General features: G+C 35.9%; 1 protein-coding gene across 2 annotated transcripts; it reads left to right on the top strand.

Annotated features, from left to right (window-relative positions):
• The first annotated feature begins 6,651 nt into the window (after window positions 1-6,651).
• Window positions 6,652-22,245, top strand: LOC128547895 (uncharacterized). Of its 2 annotated transcripts, none has more exons than XM_053521603.1 (5): window positions 6,652-6,829; window positions 14,242-15,904; window positions 16,818-16,991; window positions 17,993-18,163; window positions 20,760-22,245. In XM_053521603.1, the coding sequence occupies exons 2-5, from the start codon at window positions 14,257-14,259 to the stop codon at window positions 20,867-20,869; spliced, it is 2,103 nt and encodes a 700-aa protein (XP_053377578.1). In that variant the 5' UTR covers window positions 6,652-6,829; window positions 14,242-14,256; the 3' UTR covers window positions 20,870-22,245. The 2 variants fall into 2 exon arrangements, with proteins under 2 accessions (XP_053377578.1, XP_053377579.1); XM_053521604.1 differs by lacking the exon at window positions 6,652-6,829 and adding an exon at window positions 9,141-9,350.
• The last annotated feature ends 5,130 nt before the right edge of the window (window positions 22,246-27,375 follow it).

Genomic DNA, 27,375 nt, shown 5'->3' with positions numbered 1-27,375 from the left:
TAATTTTATCTATTGGAAATGATAAAGACTAATTTCTAGCTATTGCTATCGGACAATGACAAAAGAGCAGGTTTATCTATTGTACTGATACATGACCATGCTCTAGCACTAGCTTTGTTATCACAACCATGACAACAGGTGTTAGGGGCGTAGGTATCTATAGTACCAATGCAGACTATGCTCTAGCTGTAGTTACACAACATGAGAAATATTTGGGCCTGTTACCTTACTGATACAGACCATGCTGTAGCTGTTGTAAACCGGACCATACAACAGCCGGAGCAAGACAACAGCCGGAGCAAGTTCATCAAAAAAACTAATACAACAATGCATCCAGTTGTTGTTACACAACCAATACAGCAGTTGGAGCCTGAGTAATTTATAGTACAAAAACAGACATGCTCCAGCTGTTGTTACCGGTCCATGAACAACACCGGAGCATGTTCATCTATTGTAATGATATAGACTATGCTCTAGCTGTTGCTATACCGGTACAATGACAACAGCCGGAGCATGTGTATCAGTTGTACTGAATTATACCCTACTCCATCTTTTTGTAACAAACAATGACAACAGTTGGGGTCTGGATATCATAAAGTAAAAAAAAAAAAAAAAAAACTGATATATACCATGCTCAAGCTGTTGTTACCGGTCCCCCAGTGACAACAGTCGCAGCAGTGGTAGCTATTGTAATGATGTCAGACTAAGCTCTAGCTGTTGCACTACCGGACAATGGACAGCACCGAGCAGTTTATCTGTTGTGATGATACCGGACCATGCTCTAGCTGTTGGTAACACAACATAACAACAGTTTGGCCAGTTTATCGTTTAGTACTAATCCAGATTATTCTCCGGCTATTGTTACCGAGCCATGGCCACAAGTCAGAGCATGTTTACATGTAGTACTGCTACAGAGCCATGCCCTACCTAACTGCTGTTATACAATCGAAAAAACAGTTGGTCTGATTATCTATAGTAGACTATACAGACCATGCAGTAGCTTTGCACCTCATCCATGACAACAGTTTGGTGTCTGGTTATCTAAAGAAAAAGATCCGACTATTATGTACCTGTTGTAACACAACATGACACTAATTGGGGTCTGGGTATCTAAAGGACTGATACAGACCATGAATAGCTGCTGGTAACACAACCAGGACAAAATTTGGGCATGGTTAACTAGAGTACTTGATTCAGACAATGTGATCCACTTGTTGTATACACATTCATGAAAGCAGTTGGGACCTGGTTTATATAGTAAGATACAGATCATGCTCTAGCCTTTTGATACACAACCATGCAACAGTATGGAGCCTAGTATCTATAGAACTGAACAAAACCAAGCTCTATCAGTTGCACACCGAACCATGACCAACAGCTGGGAGCATTTACTATCTATTGTACTGAATTTATACTATACTACCATTGTGTTTAACACAACCATGAAAACAGTTGGGGCCTTGGTTTATGCTATAGTACGAGCCAACCATGCTCTAGCTGTGTATACCGTCAATGACAACAGCCGCAGCATGTTTAACTATTGTAAAAAAATTATAGTAGACTATGCTCTAGCTGTTTGCCTACCGGTCAATGACAACAGCCGGAACAAGTTTATCTAATGTACTGATACAGACCATGCTCTAGCTGTTGTAACACAACCATATGAAAAGTTTGATCGTTCGTATCTTAGTACAATTACAGTACATGCTCAAGCGTTTTGTTACACAACCATGACAACAGTTGAGAGGCCTTGTTATCTATAGTACGTTATATCACACCATGCAGTAACAGATGTATATACAATCATGACAACTAGTTTGGACCTGGTTATCTATAGTAGCATTAACAGATCTACTTTAGCTGTTAGTTACCGGACCATGACATCAGTTGGAGGCCTTTTTATCTGTACTTATGATACAGATCTTGCTCTACCATGACACAGTGGGTGCATGCGTGGAAAGTAATATCAAGAACAGTACAAATAACGTTTGTAGAAAAAAAATGAATGCAAATATGATCAAATTCTGCACAATTAACATTTGTGTATACCATTCGATAAAGCACTAAAATATCAAATAGGCGTGTCGTAGAAAGAAATTGTTAGACCTTGATCTTCATGTACAGTCAAATATTGCAAGCAGGAGGCCATTTCAATGTATTTGCCCACAAAAAGTAAACTTATGATACCGTGTTTTTTGCCTCGTAAGTGGCTTATATAGGCTGCTCCATGAGGGAAATGTCCGGGGTGAGAAAAAATGTTACAGCGTGGCCAGGACTCGAACACGGGGCCTTTCGCTTACAGGACAACTCTTTTGACAAGAGCTACCCGATCCCTTACATATTTAATCCACTTCAAACATAGTTTGAATTTTAGAGAACGGCATTCATTTTCCTCGTTAGTTATCACAAGGGCAGTGACTGTGAAAGGCTGCAATAACTCTAAAAGGGATATGTAAGATTAGAATTTTAATCAAATAAACATCACAATTAGGTTAGAAAGGGGAGCGGTGGTCTAGTGGATAAGGTGTCGTCCGCTCAATCCAGGGGTCGTGGGTTCGAGCCCCATTGGGGTCACGACCATGACTTCTCATATGACACCAGTACTGGTTTTTCCAGGAAGCGGACTCGAGAGTGGTTCCAATAAGCTTGAAGCTTTCATCACAATCGAGCTAAAACAAATTAGTATAAACTAATTAGGTTTAGGAAATACATGCTGTTTTCCTTCCTCTGAATTGCATGTCTAACTAACAATTTTAACTTGAAAGCAATGATATCTACAAAAGGAAACACTAAGTTACAGGGAGTTTTGTTGCATATGTTTTATATTGAAACATTATTTTAAATGTTCTGCTGGCGATTTTTGTTTATTTGTATATCTGTCTACTTGCTTTACACGAATTAAATATTTTGAACCATACCTCAAAACTTTCTATTTCAAGGTAATTAATTATTTTGAACAAAATTGCATTAAACGTGGCAGTTTCATGGGGTAAGTGTAACCTATGTATATAAGAAAAAATATACGAATTCAAATTGCACTAACCACTTCCAGTTAAATGAAACTACTACATCGTTATTTCATCCGCAGACGTGTCCACTTGATAGTTTTCAAGGCCACATAAACGGAAATAAATGAGACATATCAGGCTATAATAATCATTTTGTTGTATGTTACATAACGTTGACAACCCTGCTAAGTCATACTGTACGGTAGGATACGTCACAATATGGAACTTAAATGATATGTAAATATTGGAATTTCCGACATCTATAAAAAGTAACTAATTGACGCATGCGCATTTTGCAACCATGCACGGCCTGTTGTCGTTATCCCTCTCCCGGTAAAACGCTTTAAAAGTGGTTTTTCTCGAGGTCGGTTGCAATAAAATTGATCATAAAACATAAATTTTCCTCTGTGAAATTTCTCTGTATTTCAAAATGTTCTTCTCAGTAAATTTAATTTTCTTTGTTTTGATTTTTTTGAAGAGTATGTTGTTCAACACATAAGTACTGTTAAAAAACGGCGCTAAACCCAAAATAAAGAAACAAATCTCCCGCATATCGTTTTTTTTTTTTTTACATCACATTGAATTGGAAAATATTCTCCTCTACTATATCTGCCGAACAAAGTCCTGATTAGGCTGCTTCCCAGCGTATCTACTCGTATCAGTTTTGAGTACCATTTGTAAACTGATGCAATATCGAGTGTTCATTCTTACTTAATTTCATCATAACGTAATCTTCACATTTAATGTTATTCTCAAATGAACTATTTTGTTATACTTAAGACCTTCGTGATATTAATGGTTCACATCCATCGAAATCAATTTGTTCAAGAAGCACAACGTGCTTCCCCATCGTCTATGAACTCTAGGTAACCGGCGGTGTCCTTAACAATCGCGAGAATTAGCGTAGAGTATGATGGCTGAGTTCTGCCATTTCGTGTTGGCGTGTTGGTGGGTCGAAAACACGATGGCAAGAAAACACGAAAATACGACAAATTTTACACGAAAACACTACAGGTCGAGTTTTCGTGTTGGCGGGTATGAATATGTCATGTTGGCACCCTTTATTTGTCATGTTTTCGCCACGCCGACAAGAAAAAAAGACAAATACATTATTTGTCGAGGTTTCGTGTTTTCGCCCCGCCGACACGAAAACACAGCAAATATCTTATTTTTTCGTTTTATAATTCATTTTGGTGTCTTCCGTTAGACATGCGCACAACAAAAGTTATTACTGAACTAAACACAACATAACTGCACGCAAAAATATTTCTGGAACCGGGTCTGTTATACATACGCTTCATATTCTTATTACGATAGTACTGTTTTATAATTTTAAATTTCCTAATACAGCTTTCGTGAATATAAATAAATTCTGAATTGACGGTTTGTTCGAATAGAAAGAATAAAGACTTAAAATAACTCTACGTTTTATAAGAGATGTCTGAAAAGTATTTGTCTTGTTTTCGTGTTTTCGTGTCGGCGGGCGAAAACTCGAAAACACGACAAATAAGATATTTGTCGTGTTTTCCTGTTGGCGGGGCGAAAACATAAAAAAATCACGAAAACTCGACAAATAAACGTGTCGTGTCGACGCCCTCTAAACGTCGAGTTTTCGCGTAAAATGTGTCCTGTTTTCGCCCCGCCCACACGAAAACACGAAAACTCGACAAATTAGGTATTTGTCGAGTTTTCGTGTTGTTAGGTATTTCTCGAGTTTTCGTGTTAATTTGTTTCCGCCCCGCCAACGCGCCCGAAAAAGCAGAAATCAGCCAGCATAGTGGAGCGAGGTACACCTAAATGAGAGAGTACCCGTTGGTAATTTTAAACCAGAATAGCAGTACAGCAAATGATGCATACAGTGTTTCATGATATGATCTGGAGACATATGCATTTTATTGAATATTCCACTAACAGTGGACTCATTGCTGTACGTTAAGTTATTCTTTTCATAGGAAATTACCCCGAGGTATTTGAATATGTCATCATTTTCTAGTGTACAGTTGCCGATTTTAATCGATGTCTTTTCGTGGCGCCCAGCCTCTACACAAATCCATAAAAGCCTGATGCTCTTAGTCTTACAGTGCTAATTTCCCTTAGACCTATATCGTCTGCGTATATTAACAGATAGACTAGTCACTAGACTGATAATAAAAAAATTGTCACAAAATTTCAACTTCTGTAATTTTCTCTTATTTTATGTGATAGTGACAAATGTCTATTTCAGAGATTTTGGCAGAGAACTGTCTATAATATCGTCATATTTTTATGATATTTGACAAAGGGTATAGACTGGCTACATTCGCAATTTTCTAAATAAAAATTAAAAAAGAAGATCATAGTCTAGGAGCTAGTCTAATTAACAGGGAAACTGAGATGCCAGGTCAAAGTCGTTGATATCACTACGTTCGCAGTTAAGAGACGGGTCAATTTTGTACATAATAACCTAATAATACTTTTTAGGTACCTTGTTGTTCTCAGGAGATGTCATTTAGGACTGGACTAAGTCGATTGTACATGCAAAGAAATGCACAGCTTTACTTGTTTTGTTGATAACTTCGGTAACGACCAGGCATACATAAATCTGTGTTTTAATATTGATCACTCTTACACTTTCAGTATTGTGTTATAATATTGGACTGCTTCCAATTGGTTACAGTAATGTGCTTTTCATGCAGAATCCAGTTATTGCTACATATTGGACTAAACGAGTAAATTGAATGTGTACTTTAATTAATCGTTTTCATAAACTCTCATTTTCCTCGTACAGTCCAATATCAAATAAATGGTCCAATATCAACAAATATTAGACTCCAAGCGAAAAATACAGAACATAGCCCAATTGAAAGCCAGCAATCCAATATTAAAATGGCAGTACTGCGAGTAAAAAGGAATGACTAAGGCGTAGATATTCAAAATACAATTTCAACAAACATCCTCAATAATCATAAAGAGTTAATGACTTTTAAACATTCATTCTGTTCACGTAAACAAATATCAGAATACAGACCTTTTCCAATTATATATTTGCAGGTAAAATATTTTGTAATATAATCGTTTATTTTGCAATAAAAACTACAGTAAAGACGAAAAGGAAGAATAAGACCCAATTGAGCAACAACGAAGGTAGCGTTTTTAGTAACCGCGATGCGTTTTCATATATCTCGCATATTTTCTTACATACACTGCATCAGAAAAGGGTCACATTTCTTGTCTTTCTTTACAATCCAAATAAAATAATGAAACTGCAAAGTCCACATTTGTAAGTATAAGCGCAGATTTAAAAAAAAACCGGATGAATTACTGTAATGTGTCACAACAAGCTTAGTTTGATCCCAGAGTGTTGTGTTTTTTAAGGCGTCATAACCTAAATTTCAGTCATGCTCGCGATTGGAGAAGGAGTTTTGTACTGATTCGCACCCATAGAACACTAGCTGGGTAGGCTAATTTGTCACCACAGGTAACCTCTACTTCACTTAACCTTGGTATTAATTTCAAAGTTTGAATTTAGAATTCCACGAAAAATCAACAACCATGCATGAATACAATAGATAATGGATTACACGATCGATAAAGCCCGTTGCAAAAACATGAATAATGCAGTTAATAACTATCCATGTCTACTTTCAGATTATAAATTTAGAATTCCTAGAAAATGAAACGAAGCGTTTTTCTTTACTATATAATCATTGATTTGCAGTTGTAATTTCGCGCGAAGGAATTGCATTCACTTGAAAGATATTTTTTATATATAATTTGATAATTCACAATTTTGCTGGAGAAAGGTAGTAGCTGGAGCAAAACTTGAAAATTTTTAAAATCAGGTAAATATCATTTATGATGTATTTTAATTGTTGTTAAGGTTATGTTTACCGAATAAGCTTTACAATAAAACAATCAAACGCGGTTTAATATTATTCTTGTTTTCTTGAGATATACGTTGACGGTCTGGTAAGAATAAAAGTGAATTTTATCAATAGCGTACTGCAGCACTCATATTTAGCTAAAACACCGTGGTCTCAAAATAAGTCCTGACAAGTACAACGCGGGGATTGCATCATATACTCCGTGAAAAAATAACATGCACCGGTGGAAATTTGTCTAAACTGTTTATTTTTGTGCCCCCCATGAGTGGTGGGGGCATATAGATTTGGTCTTGTCCGTACGTCCGTCCGTCTGTGCGTCCGTCCGTCCGTCCGTCCGAAGTTCGTGATGCGCCTAGCTCGAAAAGTATTTGATATAAATTGATGAAACCTTGCATGAGTCTTAATCATGATATGAACTTGCGCACCTCCTATTTTTCATTTGGCTCCGTCCCCTATTTTCAGAGTTATGGCCCCTGAAATAGTCAAAAATGCACATTTTTACCTTGTGACACGCCTAGCTCAAAAAGTATTTGATATAGATTCATGAAACCTTGCATGAGTCTTAATCATGATATGAACATGTGCACCTCCTATTTTTCATCTGGCTCCGCCCCCTATTTTCAGAGTTATGGCCCCTGAAATAGTCAAAAATGCACATTTTCACCTTGTGACATGCCTAGCTCAAAAAGTATTTGATATAGATTCATGAAATCTTGCATGAGTCTTAATCATGATATGAACTTGGGCACCTCCTATTTTTCGTCTGGCTCCGCCCCCTATTTTCAGAGTTATGGCCCCTGAAATAGTCAAAAATGCACATTTTCACCAAGTGACGCACTTAGCTCAAAAAGGATTTGATATAAATTCATGAAACCTTGCATGAGTCTTAATCATGATATGAATTTGTGCACCTCCTATTTTTCATTTGGGTCCGCCCCCTATTTTTAGAGTTATTGCCCTTGAAATAGTCAAAAATGTACATTTTCACTTTGTGACGCACCTAGCTCAAAAAGTATTTAATATAAATGGTTGAAAACTTGCATAAGTCTTAATCATGATATAAACTTGCACACCTCTAATTTTTTGGCTGGCTCCACCCCCTATTTTTAAAGTTATGGCCCCTGAAATAGCAAAAAAATGCACTTTTTCACCTAATTATGTGCCTAGCTCAAAAAGTATTTGATGTAAATTCAGAAAACCTTGCTGGAGTCTTTATCATAATGTGACCTTGCACACTTGGCATTCTTCTTAAGAATCTTAGCTCTTATTACAGAGTTATGGCCCTTGAAATAGCCAAAATAGTGGATTCTTTGTTTGTGATGCACATAGCTCAAAAATGTATAGTAGTCGCAACTTGACCGCGATGGTTGACCTTCAGCTGATTATTCATATCGATTATGTCATTGTAGAAATAAAGGGAGATTATGGTAACCATGTATACTTATATGGAATTAGTTTTCATACAGGGCACTATCAAAGTATGTATACTTAAATTTGATCAGTTAAAACTTTCCAATACACTAATTTATAATTACACAAATTTATATTTCCACTTTCTCATGTAGTTCGTGTTTTACGTACACTCCTTTTCAATAATAGGTTGTGCTTCATTGTGTATTATAATGCAAAGGTCAACCATCGGGGTCAAGTTGCGTCCACTATATATGGCCTAGAATAATGAATCCTTTTCATAAAATGTTTGTTGAGGCTATACCCTCAAACTGAGACTGCAAACATTTGAATTATTGACCCTTATTTGTGACAAATGTACCAGTGGGGGGCACACCCTGTGTCCTACAGACACATTCTAGTTTTCATTTGTTTTTATTTCAAGAGCCGCTAAAATGGGTTTGAGGATGTATTGTATCACGTTATTATTGCAGAGTTCTGTCGTATCATATGGCATTTCTAATGGCTTCGGCATATGTCCAAATATGGCTTACATAGACAGTATTAAAGTACTATATTGAATATTTAAGTGCCGTTAAATGTTGAATAGTACTTTTTGATGATAACATTCAGCATGACTTGACAATATAGACAATATGCCGTTTTGTACTAGTTCGCACCCAAAGAACACTAGCTGGGTAGGCTAATTTGTCACCACGGTTAACCCGGGCCCTATTTCACATAACCTTGGTATTTAGTTTCAAAATATAAATTTAGAATTCCACGAAAAATAAAGAACCATGCACGATTACAATAGATATGATTACACGATCGATAAAGCCCGCTGCAAAAAACATGAACAATGCAGTAATAACTACCCATGTCTACTTTCAGATTATAAATTTAGAATTCCTAGAAAATGAAATGAACCGTTTTTCTTTACTATAGAAACATTGATTTTTAGTTTTAATTTCGCGCGAAGGAATTGCATACACTTGAAAGATATTATTTTTATATCATTTGATAATTCACGATTTTGCTGGAGAAAGGTAGTAGCTGGAGCAAAACTTGAAAAAAATTTTAAAATCAGGTAAATATCATTTATGTTGTATTTTAATTGTTGTTAAGGTTATGTTTACCGAATAAGCTTTACAATAAAACAATCAAACGCGGTTTAATATTATTCTTGTTTTCTTGAGATATACGTTGACGGTCTGGTAAGAATAAAAGTGAATTTTATCAATAGCGTACTGCAGCACTCATATTTAGCTAAAACACCGTGGTCTCAAAATAAGTCTTGACAAGTACATCGCCGGGGATGCAATCATATACTCCGTGAAAAAAAATAACATGCACCGATGGAAATTTGTCTAAACTGTTTATTTTTTTTCATTTGTTTTTATTTCAAGAGCCGCTAAAATGGGTTTGAATCCTTTTAAACGATCTTGTTCATGACGTTCATGGCAGATCGAGGATGTATTGTATCACGTAATTATTGCAGAGTTCTGTCGTATCATATGGCATTTCTAATGGCTTTGGCATATGTCCAAATATGGCTGACATAGACAGTATTAAAGTACTATACTGAATATTTAAGTGCCGTTAAATATTAAATAGTACTTTTTGATGATAACATTCAGCATGACTTGACAATATAGAAATAGCGTTGGAAAGTCCACCCGCTTGGCTCATTAGGGAGAGCGCAGATCTACGGCTCGCGACGGAGTCATGACTTTGATCCCCGGGCGAGGCATATGTTCTCCTTGACGATTTGATAAAAGACACTGTGTCTGAAATCATTCAGGCCTCACCAAATTAAAAAGTTGTTCATCGGATTTGCCGCTCGTATATTTTCAGAAACACAAAAAAAATTTTTTTTTTTTGGCTTGCGCTCGCCCCATTGAAAAAAATCAATCCAAAATTTTTTGGTGCGCTACTTTTTACGGACGTAAAAGTGTATAAATGCTTATACTTCCAGTCCCAGTTTGTTCTCAAATGGATTTTAATCAAAATAAATACATACTACGCACACATCGTCTATAATAAATCATAATACTTATATTTAGTTGCATTAAAGTTATTTCCCCTTTATGCAGTTACGCCATTTTCTTCAACTCATACTACAAAAATCGATTATTTCATTGAAAACTGGATGAAGAAAAACAAACTAATTTGTTTGATAACATCAATCTACATTATTTTGGTAAGGATAAATACTTATTGATGCATGTCACTTATCTGTTTTCTGTTTTTTCCTGTCCAAATGATCAGCATTTGTATACGAAAGTTGGTGGGGTAAGGAATTTACATAACGAGTTGTTTTCAGGACAGTTTTGATTTTCAAATCTTCCAATCATTTAGTAGACTAATGTTAATGCACGTTAATCTCCATTTCAGACTTTAATTGAGACTTTGTTTCAACAAATTTAATATGTTATGAAAGTTTAAAATTAGAAAAAAGAGCTGTACATAAGACATCATGCTCGACTTTTCTAAATCAGAGCTTTGCCAGTAAAGGGGCATAATAGTCAGAAGCTATTAAAGTACAGAGCTATTGGTCATTATAAACTTAATTAAAAATAGTCTATGTTAAAAAGGGGCATAACTCTGTCTAGATTCAGACTTAAGAGTATTGTTTCTCCTGGTGTAGACTTTGACAGTAAATAACTGTTCTAAGTTTCAAATCAGAAGCTTTAATAGATCTAGCAACACTCACATAGATATTTGATGTATCAAAAACTTTGTAAAGTCAGCTAAGAATGCTACATTTTCATAGCAGTAAATATTCGATTCGATATTTGATTACAGTGTACTGTATGACAATGTTATTACCTTTTTTCACGAGTTCGCTTTGTTGTGCGTCTGCCGGTTAGATTTTCTCAATCCCTGGGGACTTACTTTTTAATTTAAAAGGGCTATACATTCTATTTTAAGGTTTTTATTAGTCAGTCGAGAGCCAAATGAAGACAAATATATTTCTTCGCTCTTTGCTCGCTCCTGATTTTCTCAAAAACCAAAAAAAATATTTAAATTATTTTTCGCTCGCCGCCTCAAATTTTTCAGAAAAAAACCCGATGAACAACTTATCAATTTGGTGTGGCCTCATCCTCCATCTCTGATTCATGTGGAGAAGTTGGCAGTTACTTGCGGAGAACAGGATTGTACTTGTACAGGAACACTTATTAAGTTATGTAACTGAAATTCTGTTGAAAAAGGCGTTAACCTCCCCCCCCCCCCCCCCCCCCCCCCCATAAAAAAAAAAACAAATTGGGCATAGATGAGCGGATTAATGGAAGTTGGCGCCCATTTCAGTTAAAATAATGAAACATATTCACTTATTTTAGGCGACTTATTTCTCTCAAATATCCTTTAAATGTGGTAACTGTCAAAATAAGCAGTGATCTTGACTTATTTACATGTGGTTTCTTGCAAGATATCCTACTGAATTAACAAAAAAGTTCGCGGCATTGCAACCTCTCGGATTTATTGAGAAAACCAACATTACGACCATCGTCATTTAATGGAGTTTTCTCTCTCTCTCCCCTCCCCCCACCCACGCCACCCCCTCCCGGCCCACCTGCTCTCTTCTCTCCCTCCCAACTTTCTGTCCCCGCTGCATTCTGTTAAACAGACCTTGAATGAGACTTTGTGTTAAGGACAAAGAACAGAGTGTCGAAGTACGTGGCGGTACTTTACGGCGGTCACATGAAATTTAAAACTCTGGTACAAATCTATGTACCAACGCAACGCTTGATATCTTTAATTTGTTTCTACTCACCTTGGCGTCGGCGTCGGCGTCACACCTTGGTAAAGTTTTTGCATGCAAGTACATACAGCTATCATTTAAAGGCATATAGCTTTGAAACTTATTTTTTCTTTTTCTAGATCAATTACCAACCTCACTGGGTCAAGTTCCATAACTCTGACATGTATTTTGAGCAAATTATGTCCCCTTTTGGACTTAGAAAATTCTGGTTCCCTATTCAGTTCTGTTAAGTGTGATACATTTTAGTCACTAAACCTAATAATTAGGAATATACAGAAATAAAATCTGGAAAGTAGATCCCTCGAAAGCACCGAGAACAAGGCAAACAGTGAAAATTGCAGACTCGGTTTGATTGAATCTGTTCATGAGCAGTTATGGAAAATGCAACACTGCCCACGCCCCCTAGCACCGGCTTAAGCAGTATTCAATCTTCAAATCTAAATGAGTTGAAATCAATGATCCCGAAGGACCAGAAAATATAACAACACTGAGATGAAGTCGGGGCGATATTGATATTGAAACTTGTCACAGACAAAATTTTTTAGGCACTCATGTTCTTAAAGTGCAATAAACCTTTGTGAGTTGCAGGATAGGCCTACTGTCTCATATGAATGTCAATGTGTACATTTGCTGATACGAACTGAATGACTGAATTTCAATATGCTTTCTTGCTGACATTTGCTGATATTAACATGCATGTATTAAGTAAATGATTTGATTTGCTACTTTTATGCACATTTTGTCAAAAAAGCTTTGAATTGTAAATAATTATGTTGAATAATAAAAATTGTTCTGCAAATGACTGAATTGTTAGAGATAAAATAATTAATTATAATTAATTATTTTTGGCAAAATAATTGTAATTAATTAATTACTTTTTGAAAATGGCTTGTAATTTAATTTAATTTAATTATCAATTTTCTCAATGTAATTGGAATTAATCAATTAATTTTGAAAATATTTAGGCACATCCCTGTTACCAACCTCACTGGGTCAAGTCCCATAACTCTGACATGTATTTTAGGAAAATTATGCCCCCTTTTGGAGTTGGAAAATTCTGGTTAAAGTTTTACATGCAAGTTACCATCTCCAAAACTAATGCAGATATTGAATTGAAATTTCACATGTGCCTTCGGGGTTATAAAACTAGTTGATAGCAGCAAGTCCCATAACTCTGACCTTCATTTTGGTCAAATTATGTCCCCTTTTGAACTTAAAACTGTTTTGATATTTAACCTTTTGGGCAATATTTCCCTGCTTCTGGGACAATATTTCGAATCGTCGAGCTTGGCTGTCTTACGGACAGCTCTTGTTTACTTTACAAAGCCTTAACCACAATGTATTGTCAACTTCACAATACTTTTACAATGTTATGTCAATAAGATATTGGAGATGAATTAGAGTGTGAAAATAACAAAATCTAAGGCGAAACACGAGTGTAGTTAATGACATTTCACAAACATGGATCATGTATCAGTAAAGACGGCCATTTGTCCTTGTCATAGATATTATTTCATTAAAACGGCGTTGTATCGTTATTCTTTTCATGCATTTTCTAAATAGAAAACGTGTTGACAGAAATGTTAGACAGTTTTGAAACATATTTTGAATGTTAATATTAATCCCTGACATTATATTTTTGCATATAATGAACCTTTGGCAGAACTATATTCTTAGACATTTTACATTTTAACACGAAGAAGCGGCCGTACGTCTATGGAATGATGACGTGTGAGTTGTTTTGGCAAAGAAAGTACCATTTTCAGCACAAAATAAGTACTGATCATCTTATGACTTACGCATAAGCGAATGGCCTTCACTTATGTACGAAAATAGCTTGAACTACTTTCGTACCCATGATCGTAAGATGGGAGACTAATTACTTGCACAAAAGCATTTATTCTAAGTTTATAAGTATGTTCACAGCATCTATAGAAATAGATCCGCTTTCATTTCGAAACGTAATCAATGGACGTTACGGTGAAACACGAATTTGATAAACATTGTACTGAGACTGCTACTAGCATATTGTAAAGCGTCCGACAGTTTATCGAACCAATATCACAACGGCATATCTCCCTTTAAGCCCTTATTAACGTTATGAGAAATAACCAAAAATCATGAAGATAAACAGTTTTGACTTATTTCCCTTGCTAGGGTTTGCCATGGAAACATCTGCTTTTTAAAATATTATTCTTATATCACTTTTTTTTAGATATACCACATTGCCATGGAGATAAAAAACATTACAAAAACAGTCATTACGCTACTGTGGTTATGGCTAATTTGTACCGTAAGTACACAGCCGTACAAACGACCAGACGTGCAGCCTCCAGCGGACAATCAGGCAGACTGTGTATGCCAACCGGATATCACACTTTGCAAGTGTACTTTTGTAGTAGAGCACCGTTTGTCTATGGTATTGCATGAGGAAAGAGAACTAGTTCGCCCTGAAATGGGGTTCTTAAGTAAAGTCAGTAACGGCATGAGATTAACAGACGAGGAAACTGAACGAGTGATCACAACTGATGGTGTAGATTCCAGACTTGTTATTGCCATTAATGGTAAATTCCCGGGTCCCAGAGTAGAAGTATTTGAAAACCAAGAGATTGAAATCACGGTGGTCAATAAATTCCATACAGACAGTGTTACAGTTCATTTTCACGGCATTCATCAAAAGAATACACCTTGGATGGATGGAGTGGCATTCGTTACCCAGTGTCCGATATTACCTGGACAAAGTTTTGTCTACCGCTTCAAAGCTTATCCTCCAGGAACTAGTTTCTATCATGCGCACATCGGAGACCAGCGTAGCATGGGTTTATACGGACCGTTCATCGTTCGTAAAAGAGACACTGAACCAATCAGCGAAATAGTTGTCACATTGCAAGACTGGAATCACAATATGGACGCGGAAACAGCTTATCTAAGAATGATCACTGAACAATATGACTCCTATAATATAATACCAACAACCTACTCTATAGATCGTGGAAATTTTAGCCGATTCGAATTTCAATCTGGACTTGTCAATGGAAAGGGAAGGTACTGGAGGACTATTAATAATCACAACAGCGCACCACTAGAGAGGTTCCACGTGCAAACCGGAACATTGTATAGGTTTAGAGTAATAGGCGCAATGACCCTTTATCCAATGAGGGTATACATCGAAGGTCACACTTTGTCTCTTAGGTCTTCTGATTGTTTTAACTTGAAGAATACCCCTGTTCAGTCGATTATTGTCCACCCTGGTGAAAGGTATGATTTTCACGTAACTTTCCAGGATTCCAGTGCGAAGAAACAATACTTATTAATTGCAGAAACGATTGAAATTCGTGAAAGTCATGGAAAATATCATGCAGCAGAAGCCATAATTGAAGTGGACAACGCCCCAGGAACCGTAGATCTTTATCCTAACAACGACAAAGCTGAATTTTGTACTATTCAATCGGCATGTAAAGTATTCAACTGCCCTTATGGCTACAGCGGAACCAGTATTAGGAGTTGTTTAAACTACAATGACGTCCAAAATACGGACCCACTTCGTGATCCTTCAAAAGTCAAAGGGAACAAGGTTGACAATGAGTATTTCTTTAACTTCGCATTTCCTGGATTCCCAGGCAATACCCCAGGGTCAGTTAATGGAAGGCAATTTATCTCGCCGACTTCACCTCTTCTTACACAACCAAACGCCCTAACAACTCGGTGTAATGAGGAGAAATGCCGGCGGAATGGTATATGCAGCTGCACGTATATAGTGGAGATTCCCGGAAACAAACTTATACAGATGACCTTTATGAACATTGGAAATGGCTCCGGATGGTCCCACCCGGTACATCTACACGGAACATCATTCTTTGTCATGAAAATGGGCTTTGGTATGCGTTTTATTATTTGAGGTTTTTCATGAATTGATAAAGATTCAATTTATTAACGGACAAATTATCTGAAAATAGAAGTGAACAATATTTTGTACTAAGTTCATATATCATAAAATCATCAAAATGTTTAATTCAGTATAATATGTACTTATCTGAACCTTGAACAGATATTTGTTTTAGCGGTAAGTGATACTCGGAGACCATAATGCTCCATTCTTTTTTCAACAAATCGTTCTCTACTTAAATTTTTAATCTAAAAACATTTCAGTCTTTGATAGAATTACAATAGTTTACCCTGACAAATGTAATATAAGAAGAACCGAGAGACCGAGAGACGTGAATATCGGTATTTTATTAAACATAACCTGACATTAGTGGTATGACCTGTATCACACTGTGATTATTATCATTATTGTTATTGTGATTGTTTACCTTTAAAGCAGCATGCCTCCAGATTTGGCTAAAAAATAATCTTTCTTTCAAATTGAAGTTTGGTCATATTATGAACGTTAGAATATGAACATTTGTTTCTAAAATATCTTAAAAGTTCCAAATCAAGAAAAAAAGATGACCGCGTCTGGAATCGAACCCCGAACCGCCGCGGCAATAAAGACATTTTCCCTCCGTCGTAACCAATATAGATATTTATAATCGAGACAGTTTACTTGGAGTTAAAACGTGACAAACGCTTTTCAATTTTCATCGTAAAAAGTAGTAAATACAGCAAATTCTCATGTGTTTCCGTAACATAAAGTTTGTCAGTAATTAAGTTTTAAAGCCTTCTTAAGAAATATAGCATTTATTTCAAGATATCTAAAAAAATATTTTGTTGTTGTTGTCGAACGAACGGGAGGAATGCCGATTTAATGTAACTAAACTGCAAATAACTTATTTCAAAATGCTGCGTCAGGTACATACGATGCTACAAATGGACAACTGGTAAATGAGACGAGTGATATTCGGTGTACGGGATCGTACGGGTTCTGTTCCCAAGCGGTATGGAGAAACAATACATGGAGAGGTGGTAACATCCCAGAGCAGAACCCAGAACCTCCAATCAAAGACACTGTAGTTGTTCCTACGGGTAAGGTTCTTTCAGACAACTGTGACAATTTTTGTCCATACATTTAACTTAAACTATAACTTTATTGCAAAAAGAAGAAGACACGAGGGGCGTTGCACAACTGGCTCGATCAAACCGAATCTGCTGTAAGCAGCTAGATTGTGTTGTTTATTTTTCGTCCAAGAATTCTTCTTTTACATTTATTTACAAATAGAGTACATTCAATGAAAGCTGTAAGAGTACTATTCCATTTAAGCATGTGAAAGGGGCATGAAAAATAGAACAGACAATCGTAAAATATCAGTTGTAAATTAACATGCCAATATCGTGAAAAAGTGTTTCATGCTCTAATTTTATGAAAGATACCTGTCAGTTTTAACCCTTAGCATGCTGGACACGCCGCTTGGTTCTGCTTTTTCGCCCAGTGTAGATCTTGATCAGCCTGCACATCCGTGCAGTCTGATCAAGATCTGCACTGTTCGTTATTCAGTCAGTATCTTTTTGGTAAACACCCCTTTTAACAGTTAATGGCACTGTCCAGATTCAAAGATGGACAAGTTTATAACAGAAATTTAGCAGGGTAAGGGACCTGCCTGTCGACAGACTGATTCAAACAATTATTTAGGTAGAACTTCAGAGTATGTATTGCGCTGTTAAGTCCACGAAATCAATTAAAATGTGTTGCAATTAAGGTAGTTCTCCACGTTTTGATTATTTTGTTTCTGGAATGTAGCATTTGATTTAATTTTGTTTTTCAAAACTTCAGAAAATACTTATTAACTGTTGCAAATGAAAAAGATAGAGTCGTGTGCTAGATTTTTTGGTTCACTGATGTGAAATATTTGAACCTCACATACGTTTTCATAATGGGAGTCTATGGGACAATATCAATTTTGATGACATTTTTGCGAATAGAATATTTTCTGCATTGTAAATTTTAATGGTACATCTACTTTTCACAGTTGTAAACATATTGTCCGTCATATGGTCAAATAAAATATAAAAGTTGATTTTTGTTATAGGAGGTTACGTTGTTATTCGTTTTATCTCGGACAACCCCGGAATGTGGTTCCTACACTGTCACATAGATCTCCACAATACAAACGGTATGGGAATGGTCATCAATATAAATCCTGGCAATCATCCAAAACTTCCAACGGGATTTCCAACTTGTGGCAATTTTTTAAATAACGGTAGGTAGATTTTAAGAGTTTGCGTGAGACTTCATTTGTTGCCAACTATAAATTTATCTAAAGTTCTCAAGTGTTCTTCAATACACATTCCAAGCATGACTGGATGTTCTTGTTCCTTGTGTAGCAATTCGCATCATTTGTCAAAGGTCGCAATATTAAATAAAATCTGTTTCTGGTCTGATTAGTATTAGCTTAGTACATTGATTTAAGAAATAATTTATAGCTAAACCATGTATTAACACTACATGTATTTATACACGGCGGGCAGTTATACGTCGGGCGTAATAATTTCACGAGGGCGCAGCCCGGGTGAAATTTTTTCGAAAGACGTACGTATAACCACCCAACTGTAAAATAGTGTTAAAACACGGTTTTGCTTTAAATTATTTCGTTACGAATATGTCTATTATTGTAAAATTTAGAACAAATATGACAACTATTTTTTCGCGCAGGCATGGCGCCAAATGATAGGTCGTTACGACCCTTTGTTTATACACACCAGGACCGGAAATGGTATTACGCCTTGCAGGGCCAAAATGATGTCGAATTTTTCAGCAAAACAAATAACCAACTAAGTATGTGTATGAATTAACCAAGACAGTTGTGCAGTGTAACATATCGTTTTAAACATGGTATTTAGTAAAATATTTGATCAAATATGAAAGCGCTATTTCTAGATGCATACATAGAGGATATTAAATATCAATTTTATTTCGCAAGTGAGCATCAAAAACTGATATTTTCACGAGTGGCGAAGCGACAAGTGAAAATTACTTTTTTGGTGCTCACGAGTGAAATAAAATCGATATTTCACTGACACAAACAAATTTTCTTTTTATTTCATGTGTAAAACTCTACCTCTGTGACGTAATTTATAAAATGTCGAAAATTGCGGGAAAGGTCAGCAGAAAGCATAACACAAATGACGTTATTTTAACGACGTCATCGTCATTATGGTCCCCGGTATTCATAACGCTCGGTATACAATTTGACTTCAATCGCGGCGGAGGACCGGAACTAGTTCGGCAAAAACAGTGAAAAATAAAAATGATAATCTACTGTTTCAAAACTGTGGATTATCACTTCTATTTCACTGAGAAAAATCTATAATTCACCGGAAAACAAAATAAATGGCGCTAAATATCACGTCGACGTGACGTTGTTAGGATTAAAGCATTACTTGTCATATTTAAATAAAAATTAAAAACGCAATAGGCTACAAGTACACACGTCGTACGTAAAAGGTAAGATGCAAGGTAAGTTTCCGATAAAGGTAAGACAACTGATAATAAACTGTTTATATGTCAGAATTCAGGGGAATGTACAATGTAACAAATCCACTAATTGGGAAATAGATTTTATTTTTGCGTGGTTTGTTGGCAAATAAAACACGGTCAGTTCAGTGCATTGCAATCTAATCACGAAGACCGAAGACCTGAGTGATTAATTACAACGCATCTGAACAACAAAAAAAATCTATTTCCATTTGAACACGTACGATCGATTTACACAAGGAAGGGAGACTAATCTGGAATCTTTTTAGATGTAAATGGACGCATTACTTCCCTTGCTGCTAAAAGCAGGTCATTTTGCGAAACGTGTTTTAATCGACAAGACCCTTCTTTGTTTTCTTTTATATAAAAGATTATGGACTGCTCCCATTTTACCGGTATCCACCTGTACATATATAGATCATATAGAAGCTTATTCGGTTCGGTAGGAATAAATGATCAATACCCAACGAAAACTGCAGTTTAAGAGTGAAATAAAAACAGTAGAGGGGAAAACCTGTAACAAATGGATGACAACGCGGTCAGTAGGTTATAAAAATATATTTGCTCATGTGCGAAAAAAGAAAGTCAATGAGTACAGTGAAATACAGGCTGCCATTGAAAATAAATTATATTAACAAACTAGGCGGGTCTCTAGGGAAGCCAGGTTGTCTTAATGGGGTAGACTTGCAAATTGAAATATCATGTTAATTCAATGTCAGTGTCATACTGTGAGAACATAGGTCAAATAGGGAGTACTTCGTGTCCGCCCGCTATCTCTGAATCAGCTTGAATATTTTAACTTGGCATGTATACTATTAATAATGAAACGATGCACAAAACGAAACTTTCGGGCCTTTACAGATCAGGATCAGAGGGTGAGATCAGTGGTCAGAATGACCGTTTCAGCACTTGGATCTATTTCGAAATTACTTGGCACTAATCATAAGACAGTGTGACTGGTCGGTCATATCAGTTCAAGATTAATATTATTATACAGAAGCTTTTGTCGACATATGTTTTTTTAAACTAAAAGAACAATTTTTGTATCACTTGGCAATTACTAGTATTTTAACCATAATTGAACGAAAGTACAAGGTCCAGGTATTATCTATATGCTTCCATTTCAATATAAATGGTGATACATGGAGACAGGCATTCTTTTCACTAGCAGTCTTTTATTTTATTTCATGCTAACGCGAGTACAATGAATTTGTTGTGATGATATTCAAAAAAGATAACTTTTATAAACTTGATCTTCTAGAGAATTGCAAATATTCTTCAGACAATACTTACTTAGGATATCATATATTTGTATCTAACAGGTCAATCACAGCCGGACGCCGACAAGGATTGTCCAGTAAGCATCGGGGCCATCACCAGAGCATCGTTTGGAATATTCGTTTTTTTGATTACTATTATCATTACTTTCTAGGATGACTGATATGCATGTAGCCTGGGAATCCAGCCTGGCAATTTCTAACTTTTTTTTCTACCTGCAAATTGATATCAGAAACTCGATGAATGCCAATTAACAATAATTACCGCAAATTAAGTAGGATCTTTAATGCACAGATGGTATGATTTCTTCTGACAAAGCAAAAATATTATCAACGGCTTCCCAGGCTAATATGCATGTACTGATATATATTTCTTTCTCGGATGACTGATATGCAATTACTGATATGTATTACTTTCTCGGATGACAGATATGCACTTCTTTCTTGTATTGTACAATATAGTAAAGTAAAGTATAAGGTTGCAATTATATTTCCTTGCTATTGAACTAGCTTTTAAAGCGACGTGGTAGAGTGTCCGATTTAGGTGTGAGAGGTCCCGGGTTCGATTCCCCTTTTTTTCGATTTCCTATTTTCAGTCTGTTACAGTATTATTCATATGCATTTCTTTTTCGTATTACTGATATGTAAGTCTTTCTCGGATGACTGATATATATTTCTTTCTCGTATTATTGATATGTATGTCCACTTCTTTGAAGTTCAGTACTGGTGTCATATGAGGAATGGTCGTGAGCTCAGTGGGCTCAGATTCACGATCCACGGGTTGAGCGGCCAGCACCTTAACCAACGGACTTGCTTTCCATTAGGCAGACACATTTTCCTTTATTTTGATATCAAAAAAAATAATCATAAAATCTAAAGCATATATTTATCATTATTATTCAAAGAGACCCTGAAAAACCAGCTGGGAAAGCAATTGAAACCAACACTCAATAGCTGGAATTTCGTCCTGCACGAATACTTGATCATTCAAATAGATATAGAATAAACTAAGCGCAAAATAGTCAGCCCTCACTGCATTTCATGAAATAAGATGTAGCCCTTGTCATTAGCAAATTCTTGCTTTTCTTATTAATACATCGGCAAGTTAAAATCTTTTCGCATGAGCAGTGCTATTACCATTCTCTTTGAGACCGGAAAGTATTTTGTAAACACAGGAAAAGCAACATCAACAGAGTTTAAGGTTTTGTTGAATGTGTCTAGAAACTGATCTTGTCCAGATGCTGATATATACATATATTGTATACGTTATTTTTTTCTGGTGTCCATGCTGAGTTAAACCCTGCCAGATAATGTTTACACATTGAATGAAGCCCACAAGGGGTTTAATTTATCTCAAATACATGCTTTAAAAGGCAGGTAGGATGCATGTATGGACACCAGAAAAAAATAATTCAATTCTAACAAATCAAAATAAACATGTTTCCACGTAAATGTTTCATATTCTAATAATGTTGTAGTACAACATTATGTCTGTGTCATAGGTGTGAAATAAATAAACAGATAAACTATATTGGCGGTGTTTCGTTGTCAATCTTTAAAACCATCTAGTAAACACCCCTGGTTCGTAAATGTAGTGTAGCAGTATCACAATAGTAGATTTTTACAATAGCTACCTCTTTACCATAAACGGACACGTTACAAAAATTGTTGATCCTTTACTCGGACAATTAAATCACATGACCTAAACTGATCATTCACAGCAAACCAACATTTGTACTCGCCATTTTGCAAAACATTAGTGTGAACTCCATATTTTTGTGCTGGCAAATATTGCTAATTTCTGTAGACGTATATACATATATAGGCAACTAATATAAAGTTGTACCACTAGTATTTATTTAGTATGGTACTTTGTACATGTGTTTCAGTTTATATCTTGATAGGCTTGAAACAATACACGAGGTGTTCCTCTACTATTGTCCCGTCCAACTCCCGACCAAGCCGGTGACATTTTCATTTCAACCAAATGTCCCGTCAGCCGTCGAATACAAAATAACAACACTCTAGAACTCACAATTTTGGCCCAATCTGGATAAAAAACAAGGACAGAAGTTCAACAAGAAAAACCACAGTCAAAGAACACCGACGCCCATACAACACAGTGTACATGGAAAACTGGGTATGCGTACACAGCGGTTGACATTTATTAAGAAAGAACACATCAAGACACCACCTTGGAATTGTCAGTATGAAGACTTCTCTTGGGATTACACTAAACCTCACACTTTAACCCCTTCTTCTTCCTTTTATTACAATACAGTGTAAATAAAAGTACTCCCCGCCAGGCAAATCCTTTATACAAGCAACAGTTACCATGGAACACAACTTGGTCAGAATAGTTCGCCCTTAAATCTTCAAACACCATGTCAGAAATGGAAATTGGCCAATATAGGCTACATTATTTGTCTTTAAATATCGTCAAAATCTTTATCTTTCTAAAATATAGAACAAGTTTGAAATTGGGTTATACGACGAAACACTTTGTCAAAAATCGTTGTTAACACTCCAGACGCTACATTTGCTACCATATTTACAGAGATATAACATTGTCAAATGGAAAATTTATGTCAATATTGATATTTTGCCATCTGAATTTTTTTCAAACAGTAGGTCTTTAGGTCAAATATTGAAAATCCATGCTACACTCTATAGGCCACAAGTTTACCCAGTCTACATTCAACTTGGTAAAAATGTATTCTTTTTGAAATCTAGATCAGTATCTAAACTGGATCATCTGGATCAAAAGGGAAGGTCACTTAGTCAAATAATAACAAGACATTGTGAACATCCTAGTGACCAAGTTATCTGGGATCAAAACTAGATTGACTAACAGAAACCCGTTGTTAACACTCTGGGGACATTTTCTCTCAGTTCTAATTGTGATTTGGGCCCAGTTGTTTGAAACTTTAACATGGTTGATTAACTTAAAGGGTTATAATTCGACATTTCAGAAGACTTAGAAAAACATATTATTATTATTATTATTATTATTATTATTATTATACCAGATTTATATAGCGCCCTTTTCATGATCAATTTCACGTTCAAAGGCGCTTTACATAGTTCAAATGCAGCCACACAGGGCGCATAATTCATCCTCTACTAGTACAGACACACAGCGATCTGACCAGAGGGACAGAGTGAGACAAAGCCCCCACGACAGAGAGACCAGAAATCAGATACAGGTTTGTCCGGCTAACTTAGCCTAGCTCGTTGCGAATAGACAGCCTGGTTCTTTAACGTGCCCAGTATATAGCACTGATGCACGCAAGGTTTGCCTGGGTTCCTGACCAGTACACCTCTAGTTGGGTGGGAAACACTGAAAAGCGTTTCTGAAAATTCCCGAGTAGCAGCCGGGGATCGAATCCCCGACCTCAGGATTGGAAGGCCAGTGTGCAAACATATGTACGAGGTGGGAATTATAAACACTGGAAAATCTTTACAATAAATCACATTTAGGAGTGACCTATCGCTTTTATTTTTAGATTTGGATTTTCCAGACTGTTACATTTATTAAATAAGAGTTTGAAAATTATTTGACTTATTTAAAACTATAAATATATGTCAAATAATGAACAGATCGAAATTGCCTCGGTAGCTCAGTTGGCAGAATTGAGGAATCTTGCTAGTGATTTAACCTTTTGCGATTAGGAGGCTGTGGGTTCCAATCCCACACAGGGCGATTTGCATTGTGATTGAATTTGTTTTATTTATATTTTTCATGTTTTTTTTATTTCATTTTTTTCATCATTTCAATTTCATTTTTTATTTCATTCATACAATTTCAATACATTCAATACATTTCAAACACAAAGACAGCGAGTGTGAGGATGCTCCATTGGACGCGTGTGGTAAGACCCAGACCCCTAGCTCCAAGGTCAAGGTCACACTTTGAGTTCAAATGTTAACAAGGTCTGTTTTTGTGCCCGGTCCATAACTCTGCCATCTATGAAGGGATTTTGAAATATCTTCACATAAATGTTAACCATAATCAGACAATGTGTCACGCGCAAGACCCAGATCCCTAGCTCAAGGTCAATGTCACACTTAGAAGTCAAAGGTTAATAGGATCTTTTTCGTGCCCGGTATATAAGTTATCCATGAAGGGATTTTGAAACCTGGCATAAAATGTTTACCATAATAAAACAATGTGTCACGCGCAAGACCCAGACCCCTAGCTCCAAGATCAAGGTCACACTTTGAAGTCAAGTCAAAGGTTAATAGGGTCTGTTTCATGTCCGGTTCGTAACTCTGCCATTCATCAAGGGATTTCGAAATTACTTGGCATAAATATTCACCATAACGAGAAAATGTGTCATGCACAACAACCAGACCCCTTAACTCTAAGGTCAATGTCACATTTAGAGGTTAAAGTTTAACATGGTCTGTTTTTTGTCCGTTCCATAACTCTTCCATCGATGATTTTAAAATTACTTGGCATAAACGTTCCCTTTATTGAGAAGATCAAGACCCCTAGTCAAGGTCAAGGTCACACTTAGAAGTCAAAGGTCAACATTGTATGTTTCTTGTCCGGTCAATAACTCTGCCATTCGTCAAAGGATGTTAAAATTACTTGTCACAATTCTTCCCTATAATGAGTTGGTGCGCCATGCCCAAGACCCAGACCCCTAGCTCCAAGGTCAAGGTTACCTTCGGAGAACTTTTTTTATGTGGTCACAAAATGATTCATACCTAAACTATTATGGCATATTTTGCGCAGACAACTGTAGCATTCTTGGGCACACTTCGGGGCGTTTGTCACTAAAGTGACAGCTCTTGTTTGATGTTCAATTTTAAATACTTTGTATATTTAGAGAGTTATATATACTTATATTTTTTCCCTATAAAATGTCAAGGTCAGTAGTGGCTGTTTGTCAAATTACCTCAAAAACGCACCACAAAATAACTGTAATCTTTTGTATTTCCATGATGGTAGTTATACATTTTTTTGCATGGAGAAAATGAGAAATAACATGTGTCTAGTTATAATTTGACAGTGGAATATACATGTATTAGGCTAGAACAATGTATTTAATGTCTAAATATATTATTAAATTAATGTAGTAGTATGCACGGTACTTCATGTATTAAGGTAAGTTTAGACCACACTTGGTTTCTTCAGTGTAAGATAGTTATTATTCTATGTTTATAAAACTACACTTGGAAGAGAATAATACTCTATTATTCGACCATTTTAAAGGGCATTACGTTTGTAGCAGTTATCAAACTATTTCAAATTTCCTGTTAATTGAAAGGGAGTTTAGCTTATATTGAAGACACGATACTATTTTACCGTGTATTATTATTTGCAATCATATTACAAGCTAGAGTTCGATTAACAGGACATACGTGTTTACACATTTTTCAAACCAAAATTTCTCTACTTACAAAATGACCTTTCTACTTTTTAAATATTGTTTTGTTTTCGCTTGAGCTCACGTTTTTCTTATACAAGACACACTAAAATATGGAACCCTGAGTTAAGGTTACAAAACGCAATCTTTAATGTTTACAAACAAGATGTTTACGAAAACGACCTGTAACACTACTATAATAAAACAAAACTCATGCAGGTTGAACTAATTGACATGCGTCAATGAATTTCCTTTCAAACACGAACTGTTCTATTTACAGATTAAAAAGAGAAAATAATATATATATCGAACAACACATATTTCATGGATGAAGTCACATTTAAATGTTATGTCTTTTCAAAACAAGACAATTTCTTCGGCGAACAAATACTTAGCATCAAGATTTTATCACAGGCACTTGGTTGCACTGATGGTATGTCGAAAATTCGCTTTTTAAAGAATCTTAAAAATTTGGTCTCAGGATAGATATAAAGAGAAGGTATTGCACTCCGCCATTATCGGCCATTATCGGCAACGGAACTACGGTCGACTGGTTTTGCAAACGGTAGTAAGCCACTAATTTATCGTGGCGTGGTAACTAGAACTACCTAACTTATTTCATGCGTTAATATTACATATTAACTCTGTATTACTAAAACAGATCAATGGAACAGACTGTAAAACGAACTGGAGTACATGTCGATTTTTGCCTACAGAGCCAGAACCATAACACAGACACGTCGACAAAGATTGTACAAGAATTATCATTACAATTTTTCACAGAATTCATGATGGACCTCCAGAAATTTATAATTTTAACATGACATCACCGTACGTTAGGGGTTCTAACTGACCAATCAGAGAGCTACATTTTCGAGTACCTGCCAGTTTCTACTTTGGTATAACGAAGTATATTTACAATGAAAATAAAGTGACTAGAAATAAATATCACACTACTTTAGATATCAAATTAAGATTTTTCAATGCACATGCTTCAGACGATGCTACAAACAAAAAAACTTTGAAATTTTGTTCAAATATTATATGGATTTAATACCTTTATTTTAGTTTAAAGTTTGAGATTTTACAAAGGTGTCTACGATAAAGTCCGAGTGAAATGTAATAATCACCAAAGTGGAAATAAGTATCATTGCGCAATGTTTTGGACATGATAAAATTATGAATGGTAATAACTGATTTGGTCTATTGCTGTACAGTTATTTTTTCCTGTCTCTTGACATGGTTTTTTTCAAACATCCGATGTTGTTGGAGGAATACATAAGGTG

This window comes from Mercenaria mercenaria, chromosome 13 (genome assembly GCF_021730395.1).
Source record: "Mercenaria mercenaria strain notata chromosome 13, MADL_Memer_1, whole genome shotgun sequence".
Classification (NCBI taxonomy): Eukaryota; Metazoa; Mollusca; class Bivalvia; order Venerida; family Veneridae; genus Mercenaria; species Mercenaria mercenaria.
Note: the sequence above shows the minus strand (reverse complement) of the source record. Positions and strands in the feature narration are given on the sequence as shown.

Coding starts and splice junctions, on each gene's coding strand:
- LOC128547895 (XM_053521603.1), top strand. CDS start 14,257: ATGGAGATAAAAAACATTACAAAAACAGTCATTACGCTACTGTGGTTA. Junction 15,905..16,817: donor TGTCATGAAAATGGGCTTTG/GTATGCGTTTTA, acceptor ATGCTGCGTCAG/GTACATACGATGCTACAAAT. Junction 16,992..17,992: donor CACTGTAGTTGTTCCTACGG/GTAAGGTTCTTT, acceptor TTTTTGTTATAG/GAGGTTACGTTGTTATTCGT.